The 25,932-nt window shown below is 42.7% G+C and overlaps 1 protein-coding gene across 1 annotated transcript in view; it reads left to right on the top strand.

Moving 5' to 3' along the window:
* Positions 1-25,932, top strand: part of LOC137342497 (adhesion G protein-coupled receptor B2-like) — a 697,882-nt gene that overhangs the window by 64,239 nt on the left and 607,711 nt on the right. Inside the window, exon 2 of the mRNA XM_068006399.1 lies at positions 1,834-2,566. Within this exon, the coding sequence (XP_067862500.1) occupies positions 1,849-2,566 (718 nt within the window). The 5' untranslated portion in view covers positions 1,834-1,848. The remainder of the gene's footprint in view (positions 1-1,833; positions 2,567-25,932) is intronic.

The raw sequence follows: 25,932 nt of genomic DNA, 5'->3' as shown, positions 1-25,932 counted from the left end.
AAAAAAGATTGAGTTTTTTGTTGAGGTGACAGAGAGGGTCGATGAGGGCAATGCGGTTGATGTGGTGTATATGGACTTCCAAAAGGCGTTTGATAAAGTGCCGCATAATAGGCTTGTCATCAAAGTTGAAGCCCGTGGAATAAAAGGGTCAGTGGCAGCATGGATAAGAAATTGGCTAAGTGACAGGAAACAGAGAGTAGTGGTGAACGGTTGTTTTTCGAACTGGAGGGAGGTGTGCAGTGGTGTTCCCCAGGTGTCGGTACTAGGACCACTGCTTTTCTTGATATATATTAATGACTTGGACTTGGGTGTACAGGGCACAATTTCCAAATTTGAAGGTAACACAAAACTCGGAAGTGTAGTGAACAGTGAGGAGGATAGTGATAGACTTCAAGAGGACATAGACAGACAGGTGGAATGGGCGTACACGTGGCAGATGAAATTTAATGCAGAGAAGTGCGAAGTGATACATTTTGGTGGGAAGAATGAGGAGAGGCAATATAAACTAAAGGGTACAATTCTAAAAGGGGTGCAGGAACAGAGAGATCTGTGGGTATATGTGCGTAAATCTTTGAAGGTGGTGGGCAGGTTGAGAAAGCGGTTAAAAAAGCATACGGGATCCTGGGCTTTATAAATAGAATTGTAGACAATTTTACGACACCAAGTTATAGTCCGGCAATTTTATTTTAAATTCACAAGCTTTCGGAGGCTACCTCCTTCCTCAGGTGAACGATGTGGAAATGAATAAATAGAGGCATGGAGTATAAAAGCAAGGAAGTTATGATGATCCATTATAAAACACTGGTTTGGCCACAACTGGAGTATTGTGTCCAGTTCTGGGCACCGCACTTTCGGAAGGATGTGAAGGCCTTAGAGAGGGTGCAGAAGAGATTTACTAGAATGGTTCCAGGGATGAGAGACTTCAGTTACGTGGATCGACTGAAGAAGCTGGGGTTGTTCCAGAGAAGGTTGAGAGGAGATTTGATAGAGGTATTCAAAATCATGAAGGATCTAGACAGAGTCGATAGAGAGAAACTGTTCCCATTGGCAGAAAGCTCAAGAACCAGAGGACATAGATTTAAAGTGATTGGCAAAAGAAACAAAGGTGACATGAGGAAAATCTTTTTTTACACAGCGAGTGGTTAAGATATTGAATGCACTGCCTGAGGGGATGGTGGAGGTCGATTCAATCGTGGCTTTCAAAAGGGAATTGGATAAGTACTTGAAGGGAAAAAATTTACAGGGCTATGGGGAAAGGGCGGGGTAACAGGACTAGCTGGATTGCTCTTGCAGAGAGCCGGCATGGTCTCGACAGGCTGAATGACCTCCTTCCGTGCTGTAATCATTCTATGATTCTATGTGTTTCTAACCCGCTTGTCAGATATCAACACTGAAAGTGATATGTTCAGATGAAGAAGGCCCTTTCGGTCCATTTGAGTTCATCCTTCCAGATATCAACCCTACTGTCCAGAGATATTCAAGACTCTTTAAAGCTGCTTTTACATAGTGGCTCATTGCAGTCTGGGAGAATGACACTGAAATGATGTCCTTGCATTATTCCCCATTTTCAGATTTGAAGTCTATAACCAGTCTCTTACAGGTGTCTCCACTGCAGCCAGGACATGGTAGGTCAGATGATCTATGCTGGGGAGTGCCATTGGCCATGGGAGATGTTGAGGGGTTATCAGAACTCTTTTTTAAGAAGAGGTTGATGACAGCTGGCCTGTTTTGTTGCATGGTTGCCATCATTAATGTAGTATTATGTGATGTAAAAAAACCTCAATTATCTTCTAATTGCATCAATAATTTGATTTTCATTCCCTCTCATTTCAGGACATATGACATAGGATGAACACTGCTCATCGCCTGATATTACCTGTGTTGTTGTCCCTTGTTCTGCTCACTTTGGGGTTTGATGTCAGTGAGAACGTATGTTCCACATTGGTTTCTGGAGTTCTGTACAGATCATTCTCCCTGCAGGACATATTCCCTAAAGCCTTGTCTGGCTGTTCCTGGACTATTGAAAACCCAGATCCAACAAAATATTCCATTTACTTAAAATTTCACAAAGAGAAGCAGATTTGCTCCCAAACCTCTCTGATGGTACTGCAGTTGGATCACTACGTTCCGAACCAGACCTGTAGCACATTGGATTACATCGATTATGATGCTGTTAACTTGTGTGAAACTAGGAATTTGTTTACATTTTTACAGTTCGATAAAGATTTTGTACAATTTTGTCTGACTTCTGAATCAGTTTTGAACGAACGCCTAGGGGAAAATGCAATGGAATTCAAACTCTTGGAGGTTATTTTACTGAATAACGAGAATTCCAGCCAATTCGGATGTGGAATATTATGCCATTGGTTTGAGAACTGCTTGAACAACAGAAATCGTCACGAACCGTGCGGAATTAATTACTCAGGATGTACATGCCCCGACGTGCATGAAAATGAGTCCGACTCAAGCACGCTACTGCCTTTCATCGAGAACGAGTTCTTAGCATCAAAACTGCATTCCAGGAATGTAAATGATTTAAATGTTGAGAATGTTGCATCAAAAGCTGGTAAGTGTGGATTGTTGTTCTGTGTAGCTTTATCATGAGATTCTGTGAGAGTGCTCTTTAACTTCTAATATAAATTACTGCTGGTTACTTAATACATGGAACGAGCGTGAATAATAAAGATTGAGTATAATTTATTGGAAGTCTTCAAAATACTAGAATTAAATTACAATCTCTTATTCACTTTCTACCATCTGTTATCTATTTTTTTCTATAATCTGCATTATGGCGTCAATAAAATGTAAAGAGTAGCTAATGACAGTTAAGGATGGACCTGAAAACGCATTGATTTAAGACTATTATGAGGTTATTTCTGTAGAGTAATATTTTCACATGGTTCACAGGAGGGTATGAAATTGAAATTATTTAGTAATACTAAAGCAGAATTTTAATAGCATTTAGAGGCTAGTATGTATAGTATATTGAGAATAATGAAGACTTGATCAAGAGGTTCAGATAATGTGATCAACCATGACTGAAGAGTCAAGCAATTTTTAACTTCCATCTACATCTCGGGATGTGTAAGACCTTGTGATTGCTCCAGCATATTTATTATTGTTTAATAACATATACAGTGGAATGCATGGGTTGTTTTGACATTGGCTCTCATGGCCAATGTATTCCATGTCACTGACATGTGACTGATGTGTGTAATTTCCTGTGTAAAAGCTTTTCCATGAAATAACAAATTATTATCAAGGCTAATACCCAAAATGGAGCTTTGCTGGATATAGTTGGAGATAGCGCTATGACATTATTGCCCCTATACTGTGACCTGCACACCCAAGAGACAATATAAAAGAGGAAACAAAAAAGGTAACATTTTGGAAAACAGTAAAGGGTAGAAATTCTGATTGGTGAAATGCAGTTACCAACACCTAACGCACTTGTACTCTTTTCTTGTATGCACTATTTTTACACACACTTTAACTCATTTACAGGCACTCAGAAATGTAGTATGAGTACGTTAAGTGTTCATACATGAACTTCACCAAGCAGAAGGGGAGAAAGCTGAACAAAGCATAAAATAAGGGCAATTTTCCGTCCCTTACTTTAATATGGATCCAACTTGATTGTTTGCTGAAACCTCTTGCCACCTATCACATTATCTTTCTGTCCCCTATTCCAGCATAAAAAAGTTGTACTGTTCATTGTTGCATCACCCTCTGCTAGTATCTCCTGCTTTACTCATTTTATTCTATTCCATCATAAACACAGATTACTAGAGGATTAGCTAGAGCACAATAGATTTTAATTGAGCGTACCAGTTTGACTGCAGAATGAGAGTGCAGGATGTGTCCTGTAATCAACCTGCTCATTATCAGTAATATCCTATTGTATGGCCATATGCTTATTGTTACTGTGCAATGGCAGCCTTTGTGATTGCATTCCTATTATAGATTCTCCATTTTTTAAAATCCAAATTTTGCACTGTTTATACAATTTACTTCCATCCCCATCTCCACCTGTTTGTGAGACGGCAACACTGGTGTTTTTTTTAAAATTCTAGTGAGAAACTAAATTGACGGGGCAGTGCCACAGTTAATGATACCATCAAGAGCAAAAGAAGAGTCAAGGTGAATTTGGAAGTAGTAATTAGGTATTGCTAAGCTTGGATTTTAAAAGCATGAAAATTGTGGAAGAAAGAAAAGACTGAAGGATTTGTTTTTGGGTTTTTTTGGTATCAGGTACTTTTAGTCAAATTCACCCATCTTAACACAATTAATAATGATTCAACTTTATTTTATTGGCTGTTGACCTTTTTTTGATGCCTGGACAAGGTCTATATAGGCCAGGAAAATTGCATTGACAATCTGTATAGTTGAACTGGGAGCGCTTTCAATTCAGGACTATATTGTTGCTAATTTCCAAGTGTCCTAGGAGGCAGTCATTTACCTATGTTGCCATTGGTACTTTGTCTCTGGAAACAGCTAATGAAACCTTCTCTTGTGGGGCCTAGGTGTTGCCAGAAGTGTGTACACCAGCTCTTTTTACTTGTAACATTCTCCCCGATTTTAACTTGGACTGGCAACCATGTGGGTGGGTCTGTTTTGGGCAACAAACCATCCCACCAGCATGTGGAAGGGCGATTTTAACTCCTGGGCCTCTTCTGCATAGGCTCAGTCAGTCACCTTCCTGAAACTGACGGGAAGCGGTAGCTGGCTGGTGGACAGGAGCAGAATATCAGGCGCAGCAGGTCTCCACCAGGAACCGAAGGAAGTGTCCCTGGCATTCAAGGAAGCCACAGGGAGGGGGTTCGGGAGGCACTCAGAATCGGCGAGAGGGGTAAGACTGGGGCAAGGGAGGCCTAAACTTTTCTTGTGGGGCCTAGAGAGCTCTCCTGCTCCTCATGGTCCCACAAAGAAAGTCAAACAAAGTAAAACCATTTACCTTGTTAGGCTATTCCTGGCCTCAATTCCTTTTCCCTCTATGTTGGCCTGCTGGAAAAACCACAACGGCTTCCCCACACATGCCTCTGATTATGTCGTCGGAGCCCAATCTGCATATTTGAAGAAAACTCCATTACTTACCAGCGGTGTCCTTCTTGCCTGCTGGAAAGAGCAGGTTAAAATCAGAATCTTTGGGAAGAGAGTGGGACCTCGGCGGCTCAGTCCTGCGGCGATTTTAACTGCTCGCCCACCCAGATTCCGCTGGACGGTCGTGGTTAAACTCGCCCCTGTTGTCTCTGAAGACAGTGCTATGATATAAATGGGACACCACATTCAGGAATTAATCCCAATCCAGTCTTGTTCCTCCTATTAGACTGAAAGCTAATCTGTATATATCCTGAGGATTTGTGTGCTTCATCTAAACTTAGCCATAAGAATTTCATACTGCTCTTCCCCCTTCTACCTTTTATTTTCACAAGCCTAATATTAGTAGCAGTAGATCCTACGCACATACTGTAATCATACCTATTAGGCTGTTTTATATAGCCATTGTCTAATGAATAATCAGTCACAGCTGCTCTGTATTAAAAAGAGACAGATAGTGAAATCTTTAATTAATAAAGATCTAAGTTAGTATTCTTACTTTCCCTAAACTCTCAACACTAATATATCCTGAATGGATGTTGCAATTTGTGTTTTGAAGCCTCTGTACCTGAAGAAAAGAAAAAGCTAATCCAAGGCCAAATTAAAATTCATCATTTTAATGTGATGAGGATGGTTTTGATGAAGAAAGGGAAAGGAGAAAGGCTTCCTAGTTTTGAGATTAGTAAATAGGTTCTACAAAAAGTAGTCAAGCTTGGAGATTTGATTTATACTGTATAATTAATCTTTTGGGTGTTGAGGTGTTTTGAATTGAGCTTCAAAAATGCTTAGCTGATGAGAGTCTTCTAGGACCATTTAAACGCATGAAGAACCATTGAGTGTCTTCTTGTGGAAACTCCATTTGATGGTATACTTACCAACCATAGTCTTTTTAACCCGACAGTTAACTTTTCAAGCCATGTATTGGCTTGTCAACATTTTACAAGAAAAAGCAGCTTTTTTCACTGGCATTGGTGGTTGCCCGTATCAAAATCAGATCATTTGTTAGGTGCAACTGAAACCTCTCAGAACCAGATAAATTGAACGGTGTGAATAGAACCATCAGGCGTTACTTTTCATTGTTGTTGTGCACAAACTTGAGACAGAAGAAAATTCAAATTTGTAGTTGGTTTCTGAGATTTCCAGTCGAGGGTGTGTTTATTTATTGTTTGTTCTCAAAGAAGTTACATATAATAAATAAGCTGCTAAAATGCTGTTTCTAAAAATTTAGGGATAGAATTTTCAAAGGGGCTCCCTGATCTCCCGCCATAACAAGCGCAAGATTGTCAGAAACGGTGGAAACGGCTGTTTATGCTGTTTCTCTTGGGTTTTACACTAATCTTCTGCCGAACTTATGGTAGAATGAAAGAACTCCACGGACACACTAGGCACTATTTTCCTCAAAAGGAATTTTCTTGGTCATGCCTGACTATTGTGTTATGTGAAGGTTTATTTTTCCAAAATACTGGGTACAGACACTTTTTGAGATAAGGTGGATGTGCCTTGGTGTGACTATATTAACTGGCTTTATTTGACAATGCCTATTACCATACTTTTGGAATTTCCAAGGTTTAGAAATAAAACATAGAGTGGGATTGGAGTGGTGGCACGTTTTACTTAATTAAAAAAAATACTGATTCACACTCAGAATTACAATAGGCTCCAAAATATCAACAAATGCACCAAATCAAGTGTCAAAAATTAAAATATTCTGGGAGGGGGTGTGATTCTGTAGAAAATAGTTCTCATGCCTTCAGCATTCTTACTCCCCTTCTAAAGTACCAAACTTTCTCACTTTGCTTTGCAATAAAAATGATAGAATCTTTAGTAAACTTGGAGCTTAGGTTATGACAAGCCCATGTACTGCCATGCTTTCAGCCTAACTCTTTGTCTTCACATGTCATAGGTCTATATCCAGAGCTGTTTTGTGCTGTCAGCCTTGTTGAAGCTCTTGATTAGCTTTTGCTAGTTTTCTAAGTTGTCATGTATGGGATAGTGAAATGAATATTGTGACATTACAACTGTACAATGAACCTTACATAATTACAGCACTGAAATGTGGCTGGAAAGATATTCGGGGACCATTTCTGCAGGGTTTTCCTGATCTCCTGCTGTAACTTCAGTAGAAATCCTGGAGAAATGGCATAAATGGCCATTTTTTGCTGCTTCTGCTATTTCTCTGAGGGTTCTGTTGATCTCCTTGTGAAAACTTCCTGCACAAATTCTAGTTGATTGTCTAATGTTCTCATTAGAATCAACGGTTGTTCATTCGGTCAGAGATTAGAACAGGGCAAGGAAATTAAAATTCTGTTAATACTGATGGCTAACAACTGGGGTCAGTTAGGTACTTCCTGAGTAATTCAAGGATGGATTTTATATTCATATCCAAATTTGTGGAGATTAAGGGGTTCCTCCTCCAGGCGACTAGATGTCGGGAGTTAATTTGGTTATTCTGAATTAGGTGAGAAATTAAATAATACTTGTAGAATAAGGCAGGAGGAGAGCCATGTGATTAGCATCTTTGCAAGTGGAAATTTTTGAAAGTGTTACAAGATTAGAGCAGAGTGGTGGGATATGGTAAAGAAGAAGACAGACATTTTTAAGAGATGGGTAACAGCAAGGCTTAAGAAGAGAAGTGTAGGGGAGATGCTAATTTTAGGTTTCAAATGAAATATGAATCAAGGCTAGTGACAGCAACTTTATAAAGCAAAACAAGTTGGTCTTTGAAGATAGAACCTATCCTATGGAAAAGAAAGAGAAGAAGCAGGTATTTTTTAGGGGTAAGTGCCACGTTATGGCATCTTAATGTGAGGGTGGTAATGTGTATGGTCAGAAGAAGGTGTTGAAAGGAGCTACACAGCAAAAAAGATTGAAGCTAGCAAATCAGAGCATTTTCTTAATGGGGTAGAGGGACTTCAGAGGAGGAAAACAAACAATTAAATGGTGCTTTGACAGAGGTTGAATTAACCCAAGCAATGTTTTTATGATGCCAGTGTTATTGGGATAATTTAAAGCAGAAACTCTAGATTTGTTTAGAGCAGTGCCAAGAGTAATGACTTCGCTAAGAGTGGGAATAATTATCTTAGTTTATAATGATAAACATGATGAGCCCATGAATGCATTTTTAAAACACTATTGATTGAGAGATAAAAGTAGCAATGGGACAACTGTATAATAAAGCAGTGTGGGATTTGTTATGAAGATGTGCTCATCATCAATAATGAAAGTAGTCCATAGGACTAGAGCATATGAAAGTCTGGAGTGAGAAAAGGCCATCAAGCCCCCTCCATCTTGAATTTATGTAGTGTGTGTATTTAATCATGGACCCCCATCTACCCCTCCCTAACAACATGTGTTGATCCTATGCTTTAAACGTCTTTAGTAAGTTTTTTCCCAACATACGCTAGAAAAAAATCAAGCAGTTTATAATTCTCAATCCCCCTTCTTGACAGATATCGATCCATCTCCCTTTTAATGGTATTAATTTAACTCCACATATCGTCTACCCCTCTTAATTCAAAGTCACTTAATTTGAATCATCTGCGTTTGACTACTTTTAGCTTTAAATTTTCAATTTGCTGTTATTTGCATTGCTTAATTCAAATTATTGGATTATTCAAAATTTAGTGCAAAAGAACAACTTTGAGTTATCAGTAGTAAACAGTAAACTCCTTTCTCTGGGTGTCTGCTCCACATGTCCACTGTACAGTTGGGGCAGGGAGGGAGGCGGGGTGGGGGGGGGGGTTATTTTATTTTAATTACTAACTTTGCTCAAGGCTTGTGAATTTTGTGTCTGTGTCCTCTAGTCCTGTGCTCATTGTCCAAGTTAAATAGCTTGCATACTTCAACTATTTCTTTACCTTTCAACATCTCCCCTCAGTCTTTTCTCCAATGAAAATACATTTATTACTTGAGCCTTTTTTCTTAACTTAGATTCCCAGCGCCTTGAATCATCCTGATCACTCTTTCCTCTAAACCCTTTCTTATGCATCTAAATCCTCTTTGAGTGTCATTTGGCAGCTGAATGCCTAAGAAATAAGGCGCTGATTTTCACTCCCGGGGGGGAACGCAGCCTAGCAAATAGCTGTTGCATCCAGGGTTGGTAGCAGGGAGGCACATCTTATTTAACAGTCAAGCCTCATATGCATGCCGCTTGCTGACATCACAGCCGTTAAAATCAGAAGGCTCAGAGGCCGCTGCTTGGGACCCGGGGGAACAGTCATAGGAACATAGGAATTGCTAGGTGAAAAAAGTTCGCCTTCTACCATGCTGGTAGTCGCATGATACAATGATAATGGAGTTGTTGACTAATCATAGCAATCAATCTCTATCAATTGGTCTACAACAGACCCAGACACAAGGAAAACCACAGTGGTGGAGAGCTTTGGAAACCATAGGTTCACAGTCAACTGTGCCTCCCAAGCATGCTACCATATGTCATGTCTCAAATTACTCATATACTGCATCCCAAAATGTTATGTTCTGAAAGAAATCGATCTAATGTCAATTTTAATGATTCAGTACCATCTGTTTTCACCATCTCCCTGGAGAGCCTGGTCCTTAGATTGACCTCACTGAAATACTGGGGAGAATTTTAACCAACAGGTGGGCGGAATTGGGGGGTTTGAATTGGTAAAAACGTGAAACTTGACCACAACTCGCCATGAACGCACCTACTTTCGGTTTAACCGTGGCGGGTTTGTGGATGTCTGAGTAACCCGCTCTGGAGAGGTGGGTCCGTGATTATAATATTTAAATGAGGCTCCGTTCCTCAGATTTTGGGACCCATTTGAATCTAATGCTGCGGGCCGGGTTTCCCAGGGCTCGGGAAACTATACAGCTAAAGGGAGGCGGGAGCTGCAGGATACAGCAGATAAGTGGTTTTTAGAGCACTGCCTGTGGGCCACCAGGAGCAGGAGTGCTTCCTTCCGGCCCCTCAAGCAAACCTTCTGCCGCAATCAGCTGACTCCCACCGCATTCTTAAAAACCTCCTGTGATCTCTCCCTCCCCACGATCTCTCCATCCCCGCGGTCTCTCCCTCCTCGTGATCGACCAATCCCCTCTGTGATCTCTCCCTCCCTTCCTTTCTCCCTCCCTCCCTCCTTGCTGCTGCGGTCCGAGCCCCCCCGATTGCTGGATCATTGGCTTTCCCACCCGACAGCGCCAGCCTTTCAATTTGGCCGGCTGCTGGGTGGAAAACGGAGTAAAAAAATGCTAATGATGTCCTGCCATTAAATTCGGCAGGACTTCCGCATTCCTGGCATTTCCAGGTTTCTCTGCTGCATACATGTGCCCCCACTCCCTCCCCGCCTCCCCTTAAATATCGGGGTCATTGTTTCCATGGATTTGTTTTGATTTTACCCCCCTTCAAGCGCAGGCAGTATCCTCTGGTTCTTCTGTTCTGGACAAAGTGAAACAGCTTGTCACGGTCTACATTATCTAGTTCCTTTAAAATCGTAAAAACAGCAATCATATCACCTCTCAACCTCCTTTTCCAGTAAGAACATGCCCAATTTACATAATCACTCCTCTTAATCTAACCCTGACACGAGGTAAGTAGACTGGAGAGCTTGGGGAGGGAGCTCTCAGACGCAGGAGGGGGGAAAGCCCGGGACAAGGATGGCCTAAGGTTTCCTTGTGGGGTCTGGAGGAGCACTCTGCTTCTTCTGGCCCCATAAGGAAACCTGTAAAAAAATTAAAAATTCACACTTACCTGGCCCTCTTCTGGCCGTGGATGCAGATTCTAGCAGCTTTTGCCTAGCAGGGAAACCACCACTGGACACCAGCTCAGGCCTCAGATAAAAACAGCATATTTAAAGAAGGACCCCAACAGTTTCGGGCAAGTGTCCTTGCCATCTGCAATTTAAAATTGTCTGATTTCCGCCTGGCATGGAGGAGTTAAAATTACCCCCTAAATGTAGAAGTTGGGGAAAGGTCACAATGGCAAAGAAAGTAGTGTACTGAAGAAATAAAATTTAAACGTAAGGGTGTGGCTTATGTTCAAAGACTCCCAGAATCATATACCGTTAGGGTAAAGGTGATGAAGATGGAGCAGAAAGACCAGAAGGGAAAAGTACATTCTGAACAGGATGATGACATTGGAAGAGGAGAGGAATAACAGGGAGAGACATTTATGGATGAGGAGAGGAACTCAAGAAAAGAAAGAGAATCTTTGTAGAGAGTGTTGATCTTGAACAAGATGGTTTGTGGAAATGACGGTGATCAAAACAGAGTTGAACTAGGGAATTCCTTGGCTGAAGAAGGAAAGGCACATTTCAGGCAATCACAGAGGATCTCTGTAATATCAGCCAGGCTTTCCCAAGGTCTAGGGTGCAATTGATGGTATCCAGGTTCCTTTGTGAGCTATTAAAGAAAACATCCTCAACTACTTCAGCAAGAAGGGCTTCCATTCCCTGAATTTACCGATTGTGTATGGTAAATATGTGTATGGTATGCCCGCATGCAGCAAAACCTGGATAACATCCAGGCTTGGGCTGATAAGTGGCAAGTAACATTCACGCCAGACAAGTGCCAGGCAATGACCATCTCCGACAAGAGAGAGTCTAACCACCTCCCTTTGACATTCAACGGCATTACCATCGCAATCAACATCCTGGGGGTCACCATTGACCAGAAGCTTAACTGGACCAGCCACATAAATACAGTGGCTACAAGAGCAGGTCAGAGGCTGGGTATTCTGCGGCGAGTGACTCACCTCCTGACTCCCCAAAGCCTTTCCACCATCTACAAGGCACAAGTCAGGAGTGTGATAGGATACTCTCCACTTGCCTGGATGAGTGCAGCTCCAACAACACTCAAGAAGCTCGACACCATCCAGGACAAAGCAGCCACTTGATTGGCACCCCATCCACCACCCTAAACGTTCACTCCCTTCACCACCGGCGCACTGCAGCTGCAGTATGTACCATCCACAGGATGCACTGCAGCAACTCGCCAACTTCGACAGCACCTCCCAAACCCGCGACCTCTACCACCTAGAAGGACAAGGGCAGCAGGCATATGGGAACAACACCACCTGCACATTCCCCTCCAAGTCACACACCATCCCTACTTGGAAATATATCGCCGTTCCTTCATTGTCGCTGGGTCAAAATCCTGGAACTCCCTTCCTAACAGCACTTCCTAACCACACGGACTGCAGTGGTTCAAGAAGGCGGCTCACCACCACCTTCTCAAGGGCAATTAGGGATGGGCAATAAATGCTGTCCTTGCCAGCGACGCCCACATCCCATGAACCAATAAAAAAAATTGCAAAATATCTTACACGTCAATGCGAGGTGTGCTGGAAGTTGTAACATTATATTCATCCTTCGAGAGAAGTGCGGGTAGATGACCGTCATTGCAGGACCTCATGCAGTAGGTCGCACAGTTGCCCTATTGCCCCATTGGTGAAGTGCACTCTTCTTATACACATCTCCTTATGCACAGCCCTCTTTGCCCCTACATGACCATGCCAATAATAATCAACTGATTGAGTAAGTCGGTACCAATAAATGCACTCTTTCCTGTATAACTGTAAACTTCATAAATAACAATGCACAATGTCAATGTGCATTCTATATTATTATAATTAAATCCAAAGTGAACACAAGCCAACCTATTTTTTCATGACCGTGCTTCTGGGTGACTACATGTGCCTTTTACCTATACTATTGCTTCTCCTTGGTGCAAACTGAGGGACAATATCACAAGAATTGAGCATATACCACAATCCTTACATCTGTGGAACTCCATTTACCTATTCTCTATAAACATTCAGGCCTAGAAATTCTATTGGTGAATTGCACTGCTTTTATACCAATGAAAAATAAGTTGCACCTGCTGATGGTCTGGAGAGGTATTTACATGAGAATTTCCTGAGTCAGCTCATTTACCTATCCACTGAAGTAGTGATTAGCATAAAATCTGTGAAAATAATGGAAGGAAATTCCGACAGGTTCTGTAAGAAGCATGTGATCCTTTCCGCCAGATTTTCCTTCCTACACTCTGTCCACGTGATGCTTAATGCCCAAGTGGTTAAAATGCAAATCCAGCCCACTGTTTCACAAGATGAAATTGGGATCAGATGGCAGCATAGTCAGATTTCCCAAACTCGCAATGATACCAGCCACCATATTTGCAGGCCATGGCATATCTACCAGGTAACCATGACTCCACAGGCTTCGGGTCAGCAGGGTAAGTTGGTAAGTTGTACCATTTGCTGCAAGGACATGTGCAACCAACCTGCATCTTAAGATTCGCCCTTTAAGTAGCAGGCAAGGTTACCTGGGCACTCACACATTTAGGCTGTATTTCCTTCCAGTCTAGCAAAGACATCGGGGGTAATATTACCCTAACCTACTGGGCGGGAAACCCATGGGATCAGGTGGAATGCCAGTTTTACGCCCTGCCCAATATTACTCTCTGCTGACTTCAATGGAGAGTAAAATCAGGTGGGGGTGTAAGACTAGCATTGCAGCCTATCCTGTCAGTTTCCCAACGGGCAGGTTAGGTTAAAATTGCCCACATCATCTGCACTATCAGCCAATGTACTGTCCACAGTTGCTTTGAACAACTGACTAATACATTAGTCAGCATAGTCAGCTATTTCATCTCCTTTCCTATTGACAGGTGTGTAGCATGGCTGGCCAATGTTATCACACTGCTGAATTTTCCAACGTACAGAGTGCCTTGGCGGCAACCAGCAGTTTCCCACACCTCTTCTACCATCACTAGTTGTCCTTCCTCATCTGTGCACTGTGACTCACCTGGTGCTACCTCCTCAAACTCATTAACTGCATCTTTTGGGATGTGTGTAGCTGTACTGCTATTTGCAAAGGTTGGTGAGTGGGATGCACAATGCTGCCAGAAGGCTCTGAAGCCAGCAGGCAGCTCCACAGCTGTAGGTCTGAGAGACCTGCAGCTGCGCTCCTGTTTTCATCCCCATTTCCAGGTGCAAGGCTCTGCCAAGGGGCAGACCTGTGCTGGGAAAGCAACTGGACCATGCTAATGGTCTCGCTTACAAAATCAAGGAGCTTTGCGACCTGGACAGGTGCAGTGCAATTTCACTGAGCTCAGTCTGTCAAGGATCCAGGCAACCAGGGGGAGCAATGTTAGGGTCTCAGTGTTGCCAGCTGTCTAGTTTTAAAATAAATATCTGGAAATTTCTAAAATGCAAGCTTGGCACCCAAAGTTTCTTTTTTTAAATAGAAATGTAGTAAACAGTGAGGACGACAGTAGCAGACATCAGGAGAACATAGACAGACTGGCGAAATGGGCAGACACATGGCAGATGAAATTTAATGCAAAGAAGTGTGAAGTGATACATTTTGGAAGGAAGAATGAGGAGAGAAAATACATACTAAATGGTACAATTTTAAAGGAGGCGCAGGAACAGGGAGACCTGGGGGTTCACCTACACAAATTTTAGAAGGTGGCAGGACAAGTTGAGAAGGCTGTTGAAAAAGAATACGGGATCCTAGGCTTTATAAATAGAGGCAGAGTACAAAAGCAAGGAAGTTATGCTAAACCTTTGTAAATCACTGGTTAGGCCTCATCAGCTGGAGTATTGCGTTCAATTCTGGGCACTACATTTTAGGAAAAATGTCAAGGCCTTGGAGAAGATGCAGAAAAGATTTACTAGAATGGTTCCAGGGATGTGGGACTTCAGTTATGTGGATAGACTGGAGAAGCTGAAGTTGTTCTCCTTAGAGCAGAGAAGGTTAAGAGGAGATTTGATAGACGTGTTAAAAATTATGAACAGTTTTGATAGATTAAATAAGGTGAAACCGTTTCCATTGGCAGGAGGGCCGGTACCAGAGGACACAGATTTAAGTTAATTGATAAAAGAACGGAGAGGAGAAGAGGAGAATTTTTTTTACGCAGCGAGTTGTTATGATCTGGGATGCACTGCCTGAGAGGGTGGTGGATGCAGATTCAAAAGTAACTTTCAAACGGGAATTGGATAAATACTTGAAAAGGAAAAAGTTGCAACATTATGGGGAATGAGCAGGACAGCTCTTTCAAAGAGCCAGCACAAGCACTTTGGGACGAATGACCTCCTTCTGTGCTGCATGAATTTATGGCCCCAATATTTACCAGGAGACATGAAAGGTGCAGGGGAGGCCTTAATCAGCGAAGAACACAGCAAGGTCAGGGACATGGAGGTCCTGCTGATCTCAACGGCAGGGCCTCCTTTAAATAAAATGCTGCCATCTCCCGCCCGACAGCCAGCCAGATCAACAGCCTGGCCGACGGGGTTGGGGGGGAGAATGCAAGCAAGGGGCAGGAAGCCGTAGCTGGATAATCCCCAGCAGTCAGTGGGGGGAAAGCTCGGGGGCGCATTTGGGAGGAGGGGGAGAGGATTTTGAACCAAGCCGTGATTGTGAGGGGAGGGGGTGTAGGGCTGTGAACCGAGCCGCATTCGGATCTGAAGAGAGGTTTGTCAGTGATCGGGGCAGGGGGTGGGGGCTTGCAGTGATTGGGGCCTTCGGTGGAGGTCTTGCTGTGAGCAGGGGGAGAGGGACAGCCTCGTTCAAGGGAGGCCCAAAGGAGCACACCCACCCTCCTGGCCCTTAAGAAAACTTGAAAAGTAAATTTCAAACTTACCTGCTGGGCCTCTTCTAGATTAGGATCTGACTCCCGGCAGGTTTGGTCTGACGGGGAACCGACACTGCCCCCAGTTCAGGCCTCTGATTGATATTGCAGATTGGTTCCTGATGGCATAATCAGACCCGATCTGCATATTGAAAACAGGACCTTCCTATGGGTGTCCTGCTCATCTGCTCAAAAGAGCAGGTTAATATGGGGACACGCCAGGAAGGAAGCAGGATCGGTGGGGTAACTGAGACCCCACCGATCCAGTTATTTTAACTGTGCCCCCACCTGGTTTCCACTAGGTAGGGGCAGTTAAAATTGGGGCCCACGATTTTAAGTTAAAAAAATTACTTTACTTCCATGTCTTATGTTGTGGGGATGCTTTTCTTAATGTTCTGAAGGTTTCGATGCATTTTCTTAACAGCAAAGCAAATATCAGAATGCAAGTCATGCCTGCCCTGACCCAACCTTGCGCCTTGTCTGGTTTGGACATAGGAAAAGGGCACAACCTTAAGGAGACATGATATGATTTCTTAGCAAAATACCACTCAGTAAATATAGAAATAACTACATTTGAAATGTACATGCTGGCTGCTCTGTGATCTGAAGAAACCTTTCACCAGTGTAAAAATTTAAATTCACATCACTCAGGGGGAGTCGATTAGAAATGGCAAGGTGAAAAGATTATTACTGTCGGCAAACCAGCAACGATCAAAAAGAACCAGCTTATTTTAAGATCAGTCAAGGCAGCAGCATTCATTTTTAACAGTCCATCATAATACAAAATCTAAGCTTTCAGTGGATTAGGACTTATGTCAATTCCAACACAAGAATACTTCTTTTGAAACAAGCTGAGAATGGTTTGTAGTCTTGCGTGATCAGTAGGTAGAATTTCAGGTATACAATTATATAGTGACAGACCTTGAAGTAATGCTCCAAATTAAGTTTTCTATGCCATTTAATATCTTGTATACTTCTTGTATAATATTACTTGTATAATATCTGCCCATATTCTATCCCATCACCCTGTCCTTGCTGGTCCTCCTTGGTTCTTGGCCTCCCAATGCCTCAAATTTAAAATTCTCATCCTCATATTTAATCCCTTCATAGCCTTGTCCCTCCTTACCTCTGTAACTTCCCCCCGAACTCACTGATTCTCTGACTCTGGTCTTTTGTGCATCCCTCTCCTTCACCCCACAATTGGTGGCTGTGCCTTCAGCCATCCAGGTTCCACGCTCTGGAATTCCCTCCCTAAGCACTTCCACCTTTCCATCTACCCCTCCTTCTTTAAGACCCTCCATAAAATCCATCTCTTTGACCGTTTTTGGTCACCCAGACTAACATCTCATTTCTTTGTCTCGGCGTCCATTTTTGTCTGATTACACCTCTGTGAAGCACCTTCCAATGTTTTTTCTACATTAAGGGCACTGTTTAAATGCAAGTTGTTGTTGTTACTTATGCAAAGTCCCGCTCAGTCACCTCTTTTCAAAACTAAAGAGCCCCATTTTCTCCAGTCTTTCCTTATACCTCAATTTATTGACGTTAGGCAATAGCCCTGTGGCTCTTCTCTGCACTGCCTCCATAACTTGGACGTTTCCCTTATGTCTTTTTGAAAATCTAAGATTTTTTTCATGATATCTGCTCTAATTTTATTTTTCACTAATTTGCATAAATGTTCCATTTTCTGGTTGTACTTTGAAGTGATAATCTGGGTCTATCATATCTCTATCATTTAATATTTCATAATACTTTGATGAGGTTTCCCCTTAACTGCTTTCTTTTTAGACTATAAAGCTTAAACTTCTCTAATCTTTCCTCATAGCTCATCCCCTTTGGAATCAGCCTTGTTGCCATTTTTAGTAAACTTTTTAATGCAAGTATATATTTTTTGAATCATGCTGACCAAAACTGAATGTAGGAACTCCGAAATTCCTGGAGCTGTGAAGGCAGTTTTCAGGTACACTGGCAGCGGGGGGTAGGAGGGATAGAATTTGAGGCAGGCTCCGGATCTTTCAGAGTTAACCCCTTTTTGGCTTTGTCAGAAATCCTGGCACTTCCGGGGACAGGCATATTGTAATGCCATGTATATAAGAGAAATAAATCGTGCAACATATTTTCTGCATTGATGCCCTCAGCAAGCCGATGTTGGTAGTGCATTTGGGGAGAAGAGTGGGGGGAAAAAAAATCAAAGGCCAGTTTTGGGTATATAGAATCATAGAAGTTTACAACACGGAAACAGGCCCTTCGGCCCAACATGTCCATGTCACCCAGTTTATACCACTAAGCTAGTCCCAATTGCCTGCACTAGGCCCATATCCCTCTATACCCATCTTACCCATGTAACTGTCCAAATGCTTTTTAAAAGACAAAATTGTACCCGCCTCCACTACATCCTCTGGCAGCTCGTTCCAGACACTCACCACCCTTTGAGTGAAAAAATTGCCCCTCTGGACCCTTTTGTATCTCTCCCCTCTCACCTTAAATCTGTGCCCCCTCGTTATAGACTCCCCTACCTTTGGGAAAAGATTTTGACTATCTACCTTATCTATGCCCCTCATTATTTTATAGACTTCTATAAGATCACCCCTAAACCTCCTACTCTCCAGGGAAAATAGTCCCAGTCTATCCAACCCCTCCCTATAAGTCAAACAATCAAGTCCCGGTAGCATCCTAGTAAATCTTTTCTGCACTCTTTCTAGTTTAATAATATCCTTTCTATAATAGGGTGACCAGAACTGTACACAGTATTCCAAGTGTGGCCTTACTAATGTCTTGTACAACTTCAACAAGACATCCCAACTCCTGTATTCATTGTTCTGACCAATGAAACCAAGCATGCTGAATACCTTCTTCACCACCCTATCCACCTGTGACTCCACGTTCAAGGAGCTATGAACCTGTACTCCTAGATCTCTTTGTTCTATAACTCTCCCCAACGCCCTACCATTAACGGAGTAGGTCCTGGCCCGATTCGATCTACCAAAATGCATCACCTCACATTTATCTAAATTAAACTCCATCTGCCATTCATCGGCCCACTGGCCCAATTTATCAAGATCCCGTTGCAATCCTAGATAACCTTCTTTACTGTCCACAATGCCACCAATCTTGGTGTCATCTGCAAACTTACTAACCATGCCTCCTAAATTCTCATCCAAATCATTAATATAAATAACAAATAACAGCGGACCCAGCACCGATCCCTGAGGCACACCGCTGGTCACAGGCCTCCAGTTTGAAAAACAACCCTCTACAACCACCCTATGTCTTCTGCCGTCAATCCAATTTTGTATCCAATTGGCTACCTCACCTTGGATCCCGTGAGATTTAACCTTATGTAACAACCTACCATGCGGTACCTTGTCAAAGGCTTTGCTAAAGTCCACGTAGACTACGTCTACTGCACAGCCCTCATCTATCTTCTTGGTTACCCCTTCGAAAAACTCAATCAAATTCGTGAGACATGATTTTCCTCTCACATAACCATGCTGACTGTTCCTAATCAGTCCCTGCCTCTCCAAATGCCTGTAGATCCTGTCTCTCAGAATACCCTCTAACAACTTACCCACTACAGATGTCAGGCTCACCGGTCTGTAGTTCCCAGGCTTTTCCCTGCCGCCCTTCTTAAACAAAGGCACAACATTTGCAACCCTCCAATCTTCAGGCACCTCACCTGTAGCTGTCGATGATTCAAATATCTCTGCTAGGGGACCCACAATTTCCTCCCTAACCTCCCATAATGTCCTGGGATACATTTCATCAGGTCCCGGAGATTTATCTACTTTGATGCGCGTTAAGACTTCCAGCACCTCCCTCTCTGTAATATGTACACTCCTCAAGACATCACTATTTATTTCCCCAAGTTCTCTAACATCCATGCCTTTCTCAACCGTAAATACCGATGTGAAATATTCATTTAGGATCTCACCCATCTCTTGTGGTTCCGCACATAGATGACCTTGTTGATCCTTAAGAGGCCCTACTCTCTCCCTAGTTACTCTTTTGCCCTTTATGTATTTGTAGAAGCTCTTTGGATTCTCCTTTGCCTTATCTGCCAAAGCAATCTTATGTCCCCTTTTTGCCCTCCTGATTTCTCTCTTAACTCTACTCCGGCAATCTCTATACTCTTCAAGCGATCCACTTGATCCCAGCTGCCTATGCATGTCATATGCCTCCTTCTTCTTTTTGACTAGGGCCTGATTGCATTGCCAAAATCATCAAAAGAAGAAAACAGAGGCTATTTACATTTTTTGTTCTGCCTCCCAGAGCCTTGAGAGCCTGCTAATGGCAGTGTAATTCTCTCTCCCCACCCTCCCCTCCATTGGGATGGGAGCCCCAATTGTGCCGGTATGGCTCAGGCACCCACTCAGAATATTTAAATTAGCCTGTCTTCTTGATTTTACTACAGCATTTTGTCCATTAAGAGTAAATAATTCTCTCTCTCCACTAGACCTCCCTATTTTTGCATCAACTTACATTTGGTTTTGGGATCCAGATCATTTATGCACATTACAAGCTGTAGGGATGCAAGGGTCAGAGACTGGGTATTCTGCAGCGAGTGACTCACCTCCTGACTCCCCAAAGCCTTTCCACCATCTACAAGGCACGAGTCAGGAGTGTGATGGAATACACTCCACTTGCCTGGATGAGTGCAGCTCCAACAACACTCAAGAAGCTTGACACCATCCAGGACAAAGCAGCCTGCTTGATTGGCACCCCATTCACCACCCTAAACATTCACTCCCTTCACCACCGGCGCACTGTGGCTGCAGTGTGTACCATTCACAGGATGCACTGCAGCAACTCGCCAAGGCTTCTTTGACAGCACCTCCCAAACCTGCGACCTCCACCACCTAGAAGGACAAGGGCAGCAGGCACATGGGAATAACACCAACTGCACATTCCCCTCCAAGTCACACACCATCCCGACTTGGAAATATATCGCCCTTCCTTCATCGTCGCTGGGTCAAAATCCTGGAATTCCCTACCTAACAGCACTGTGGGAGAATCTTCACCACATGGACTGCAGCAGTTCAAGAAGGCAGCTCACCACCACCTTCTCAGGGATGGGCAATAAATGCTGGCCTTGCCAACAATGCCCACATCCCATGAGCAAATGAAAAAAAACGGGACCCGTTTGGGCATTATTTTCTTTTACCTTAGGTGTACTGTACATATACAGTTGTGAACACTGAGGCACTGCACCTATTTGTCACGTATGTCCAGATCATTAGCTTACTACCTGGGTTCAGTTTCACATCCCAAGCTTAACCCATGTAGTTATTAACCCAGCAGAACATTGCACTGTTTTTTGGTGGTTGCGGATAAACTACTCAGTAAATTATGGAATACATAACATAAGAAATGTCAGAATTACCCCATCAAAGCACACCTATATCAGTACATTAATTCTCTCATCATGATGTCTAATTGTGTATTGATAAACCCTAATGTTTTTGCCTTCATTTCCTTACTTGGTATACTATTCCAATACTCTTTAATACCCTTTGAATAAATAAGTTTTTCCTGATACCTATTTTAAATTTTTATAATCTCCATTCATCTCTTTTGGTCCTACTTTCTTACTATGCTTTGAAGTTTTAATCTGGGTTTACCTTATCGACACCATATTATTTTAATTACTGGTCAGACATCACCTGGGAAACTGTGTTTACTTTTCACCAGCACACTGCAAAGTAGATGTACTTGCATTAGAAACATTGCAGAAAAGAGCATCAAAACTGATCCCAAATGTAAAAAGAATGAGCTCTGAAGAAAGATTTTGCATAAAGAAATCAGTAAAGAGGCCCTCGTCAGATGTCAAACGTGTTTTGCTGTCGACAAATTTGACAAGCTTACAGTTGGTTTTAGTATTCAGGACATTTATGTAGAATTGAAACAGGGGCCCAAGCATGACCTCATGCAAGACTCCATTCAATGCATTCCTTCCCACCTGACTACACTTCTTACAGGTATCCTCCGTTTCCTATTTTTTAGGGTGCATTCACACTAGAACTGTAGGTGGTGTAATTGCAACTGAATATGAAATCAGGGCTGAACTGAAACTGCAGCAAAGTGGAGTGAAAGTCTCACCAGAAGGAGTTTCACTCTGCTTCGCTTTGGAGTCAGTTCAGGCCTTTACACCTGATTTACACGAGACAAGTATAGCATCTGTGCAATCTGAAAATCCTCTAGATCCAACTAGAGAGGTACAGGTCAGGAAGAGGAGTGCATGACTGAATGTCAGCAGGGTAAGAGGAACCTAGTGGAGGCAGTGAAGGAGGAACCACAGAATCTGGTCCAAGGGGAGATAGAGAACGAGGTCCCACAGGCACTGGTCCTGTCCAACAGGTACGATGTACTTGCTACCTGTGAAGATAAAAAGAAAGGCTGTGGGAAGGACTGCCACAATGCTGACCAAGGCAACGAGGAGCAGAAGGCAGTCCAAGACGGGCAGGAGAGGAATAGATATGTTGTAGTTATAGGAGATTTGATAACAAGGGAGATAGAGAGCATCCTTTGCAGTCACGATTGAGAGTCCTGAAGGGTGTGTTGCCAAGGTAAGGGACATCTCGAAGCAGCTGGACAAGAACCTGGAAAGGGAGGGTGATGAACCAGTTGTTGTGGTCCATGTCAGGACCAATACCACAGGAACAGAGAGAATATCAGGAGCTAGGAGCTAAATTAAAAACAGGACCTTGAGGGTAGTAATTTCAGGATTATTACCCAAGCCACGTGTTAATTGGCATAAGGATAAACAGATCAGGAAAGTAAATACGTGGCTAATGGACTGGTGTGAGAAAGAGAGGTCCCATTTCATGGGACACTGGCACAGTACTGTGACAGAAAGGAGCTGTACTGGGACGGGCTGCACCTGATCAGAGCTGGGACCAAGGTCCTCGCGGACAGGATAACTGGAACTCGGAGTAAAATATTTCTGCTCTCTGTGAGATCGACAGATTTTTGGACTCTAAGGGAATCAAGGGATATGGAGATAGGGCAGGGAAGTGGAATTGAGGTAGAAAATCAGCCATAATCTTATTGAATGGCGAAGCTGGCTCGTGGAGCCGTATGGCCTACTCCTGTTCCTATTTCTTATGTTCTTATGCTCCCTGTGAGGTGGGGAAAGGGAAAGGAGCAGAAACAAGTTGCAAAGGAAGTACTTTAAACCAGTAAAAGTGGAGGAGGGCTCAAGCAGAAATAATAATAAAAGTGAAAATAGTCTAAAGATTAAACAAAAGACATGAGAACAAAGCCCAGTTCATAAATAGTGTTAAAGACACTAAAAGAAAAAAATATAGGAAATAATAAAATAACTAATAAAAATACAACAGGAGTGATGAAAAACAAGAAGTGTGACAAGTTAAAAGTGTGAGAAATACATAATCGGGGCAAAAGGGCAGGGTATGATCTGTTGCTGAAATAAGAGTTCTATACAAAAATGCACGTAGCATAAGGAATAAAAGAAACAAGTTAGAAGCACAAGTCCAGCTTAAAGGGTATGACGCAGTGGCCATCACTGAGACCTGGCTACAAACTGGGCATGACTGGGAGATAAATATTCCAGGTTATAATACCTTTAGAAAGGACAGGAAAATTGGCAAAGGTGAAGGAGTAGTAATATTGCTAAAAGACACTATTACATCATTAGAAAGAGGGTATATTAGTAAGGATGAACAGGCAGTAGAAATTCAATGGAGGATTAGAAAAAAATGCAAGACTTTTGGTGGGAGACTTCCTGACAGCAGTGGTGAAGTAGCAGGCTGTATAAATACTAGGTCAGAGAAGCTTGTTGTAAAAACAGGGTGATTTTTATGGGAGATTTTAATTTTTACATAGACTGGGATAAGCAAAACAACTCGAGTCCCAAAGGCAGTGAATTTCTTGAGTGTATTCGAGGCAGTTTTCTGGAACAACATGTTCTTGAACCAACAACAGGACAGGCCGTAGTAGATTTAGTGATGTGTAATAAGCCAGAACTAGTTACCAACTAAAAGTAAGGGAACACGTAGCTAACAGTGACCGTAATATCATTGAATTTGATATTAGGTTTGAGAGAGAGGTTGAGACATGACCCAAGGTTCTAAATTTAGGTACAGTGGACTTTGAAGGGATGAGGCAGAAATTGACCACAGTAAACTGGGCAGAATTATTAACGGATAAAACTACAGATGAACAGTGGGGGTGTTCAAAGAAGTACTTGGTAGAATACAAGAACTGTACATACCCCGAAAGGGCAAGAGCTCTACTTGTGTAATTAAACAACTTTGGTCAACAAAAGAGGTGAGAGATAATATAAAACTAAAAAGAAGGACTTATACAAATGCAAAGAATAATGGAGATGCCACAGACTAGGAGAGATATAAAGAATAACAAAAGGATACAAAGAAAGTAGTAAGAGCTGCAGAAAGGGAATATGAGAAAAAACTTGCGAGGGATAGCAAGGACAACACTAAAATTTTTACAAGTATATTAAGAGAAAGAGGATGGCTAAGGGTAATTTGGGTCCCTTAAAGACAGATGCAGGTGATATTGGCCAGAATTTGCTCTAAAAATAACGGCGAGCTGAACAGCGCTCTTCGGTATTTCAGTGCAAATGGTAAAGGATCACTATGCAGTTAAACGCAGAAATCTAGATGTTCCTCTATCAGATGCCCTGCTTATCCAGAAGTTTTGCGGGAAGGTGATCTTGCAGGCTGGCTCCCCGTTGAAATCATTGCAACAACTTGAAGTTCCTCTCTTGCTCTGTTGGAAACGAATTAATCGTGCCAAAAAAAGGTACGTCCAGTTTTTTTAGTCTAACCAAAATTTTAACAGCATAGTAAGTCTTAATGACTGCCAAACAACCTCTCTTCCACTGAGAATTTACTTTTACAAGTGTGGAGTCTCATTCCTTGTTGTTGGATGCTCCTTAAAACCTACCTCTTTTTATCCTAATATCTCCTTATGTGGCTCAGTGTCAAATTTTGTTTGATAACGCTCCTGTGAAGCGCCTCGGGATGGTTTACTACGTTAAAGGCGTTATATAAATGCAAGTTGTTGTTGTTGTTAAAGGATATGATAGGCTAGATAGAGAGAAACTATTTCCTCTGGTGGAGGAGCCCAGAACAAGGGGGCATAGCCTGAAAGTTCGAGCTAGGTTCAGGTGTGATGTCAGGAAGCACTTCTTCTCAGAAAAGGTAATGGAAATCTGGAACTTTCTCCCCGAAAAGGTTGTTGAGGCTGAGGGTCAATTGAAAATTTCAAAATTGAGATTGATAGATTTTTGTTAGGTAAGTGTAATAAGGGATATGGAAACAAGGTAGGTAAATGGGGTTAAGATACAGATCAGACATGATCTAACTGAATGGCAGAGCAGGCTCGATGGGCTGAATGGCCTACTCCTGTTCCTATGTTCCTATGCCCGGATTGCAAAATCGTCCCGTGTATATAAATTAGATAGGAAGCATAGACACCAACTTAGGGAAAACAGCTGCTTCCCCAGTGCTAATATCAGATGCCATACTTGTTACCGGAACTTGCCAGCTGGTGGTCCACTTGCCTGAATTTTGCATTGCAGTTAAATTACTGGATTCAAATTTCCTAACATACTTATACCCCACATCTCTTACTTCACCTCTCCAAAGCCACTTGGCACACACCCCTCAACCACTAGCCTTGCCCTCATTCACTTTATCTTCTAGTAGGACAAATTGGCACACAGTGCCTGCCGGTCACCATTGGGGTGGTGGTTCCCCAATCTTAAGTACCTCGACCCCTTTGAAAAGAAGGCCACGGAGCTCGTGGGAGGTACTCTGCTCTTGTCCTGAATTGGTGAGCTTGATGGCATCTTGCCGGCATCAAATTACTGACTGAGTACCTACCCTGTAGCCCCAGCATCCCTGTGAAGCACCACACAGACAGAAACTTCCACCCCCATTTCAGTTTCCTTAATCTCAAGGGGTGATACAGACACGGGAACAGGAAGATGGTGAAGTTGATGATGAGGACCAAGCCACCTAGCGGTCACACCTGCTGACTCATAATAAACATAAGAAATAGGAGCAGGGGTAGGCCATGCAGCCCTTCGAGCCTGCTCCTCCATTCAATAAGATCATGGCTGCTCTTTGACCTCAACTCCACTTTCCCGCCCGAATCACATATCCCTTGATTCCCCTGGAGTCCAAAAATATATCGATCTCAACCTTGAATATACTCAACAACCGAGCACCCACAGACCTCTGGGGTAGAGAATTCCAAAGA

This window comes from Heptranchias perlo, chromosome 26 (assembly GCF_035084215.1).
Source record: "Heptranchias perlo isolate sHepPer1 chromosome 26, sHepPer1.hap1, whole genome shotgun sequence".
NCBI classification, from domain to species: Eukaryota; Metazoa; Chordata; class Chondrichthyes; order Hexanchiformes; family Hexanchidae; genus Heptranchias; species Heptranchias perlo.
The sequence above is the reverse complement of the archived record's forward strand: the minus strand, read 5'-3'. Positions and strand labels throughout refer to the sequence as shown.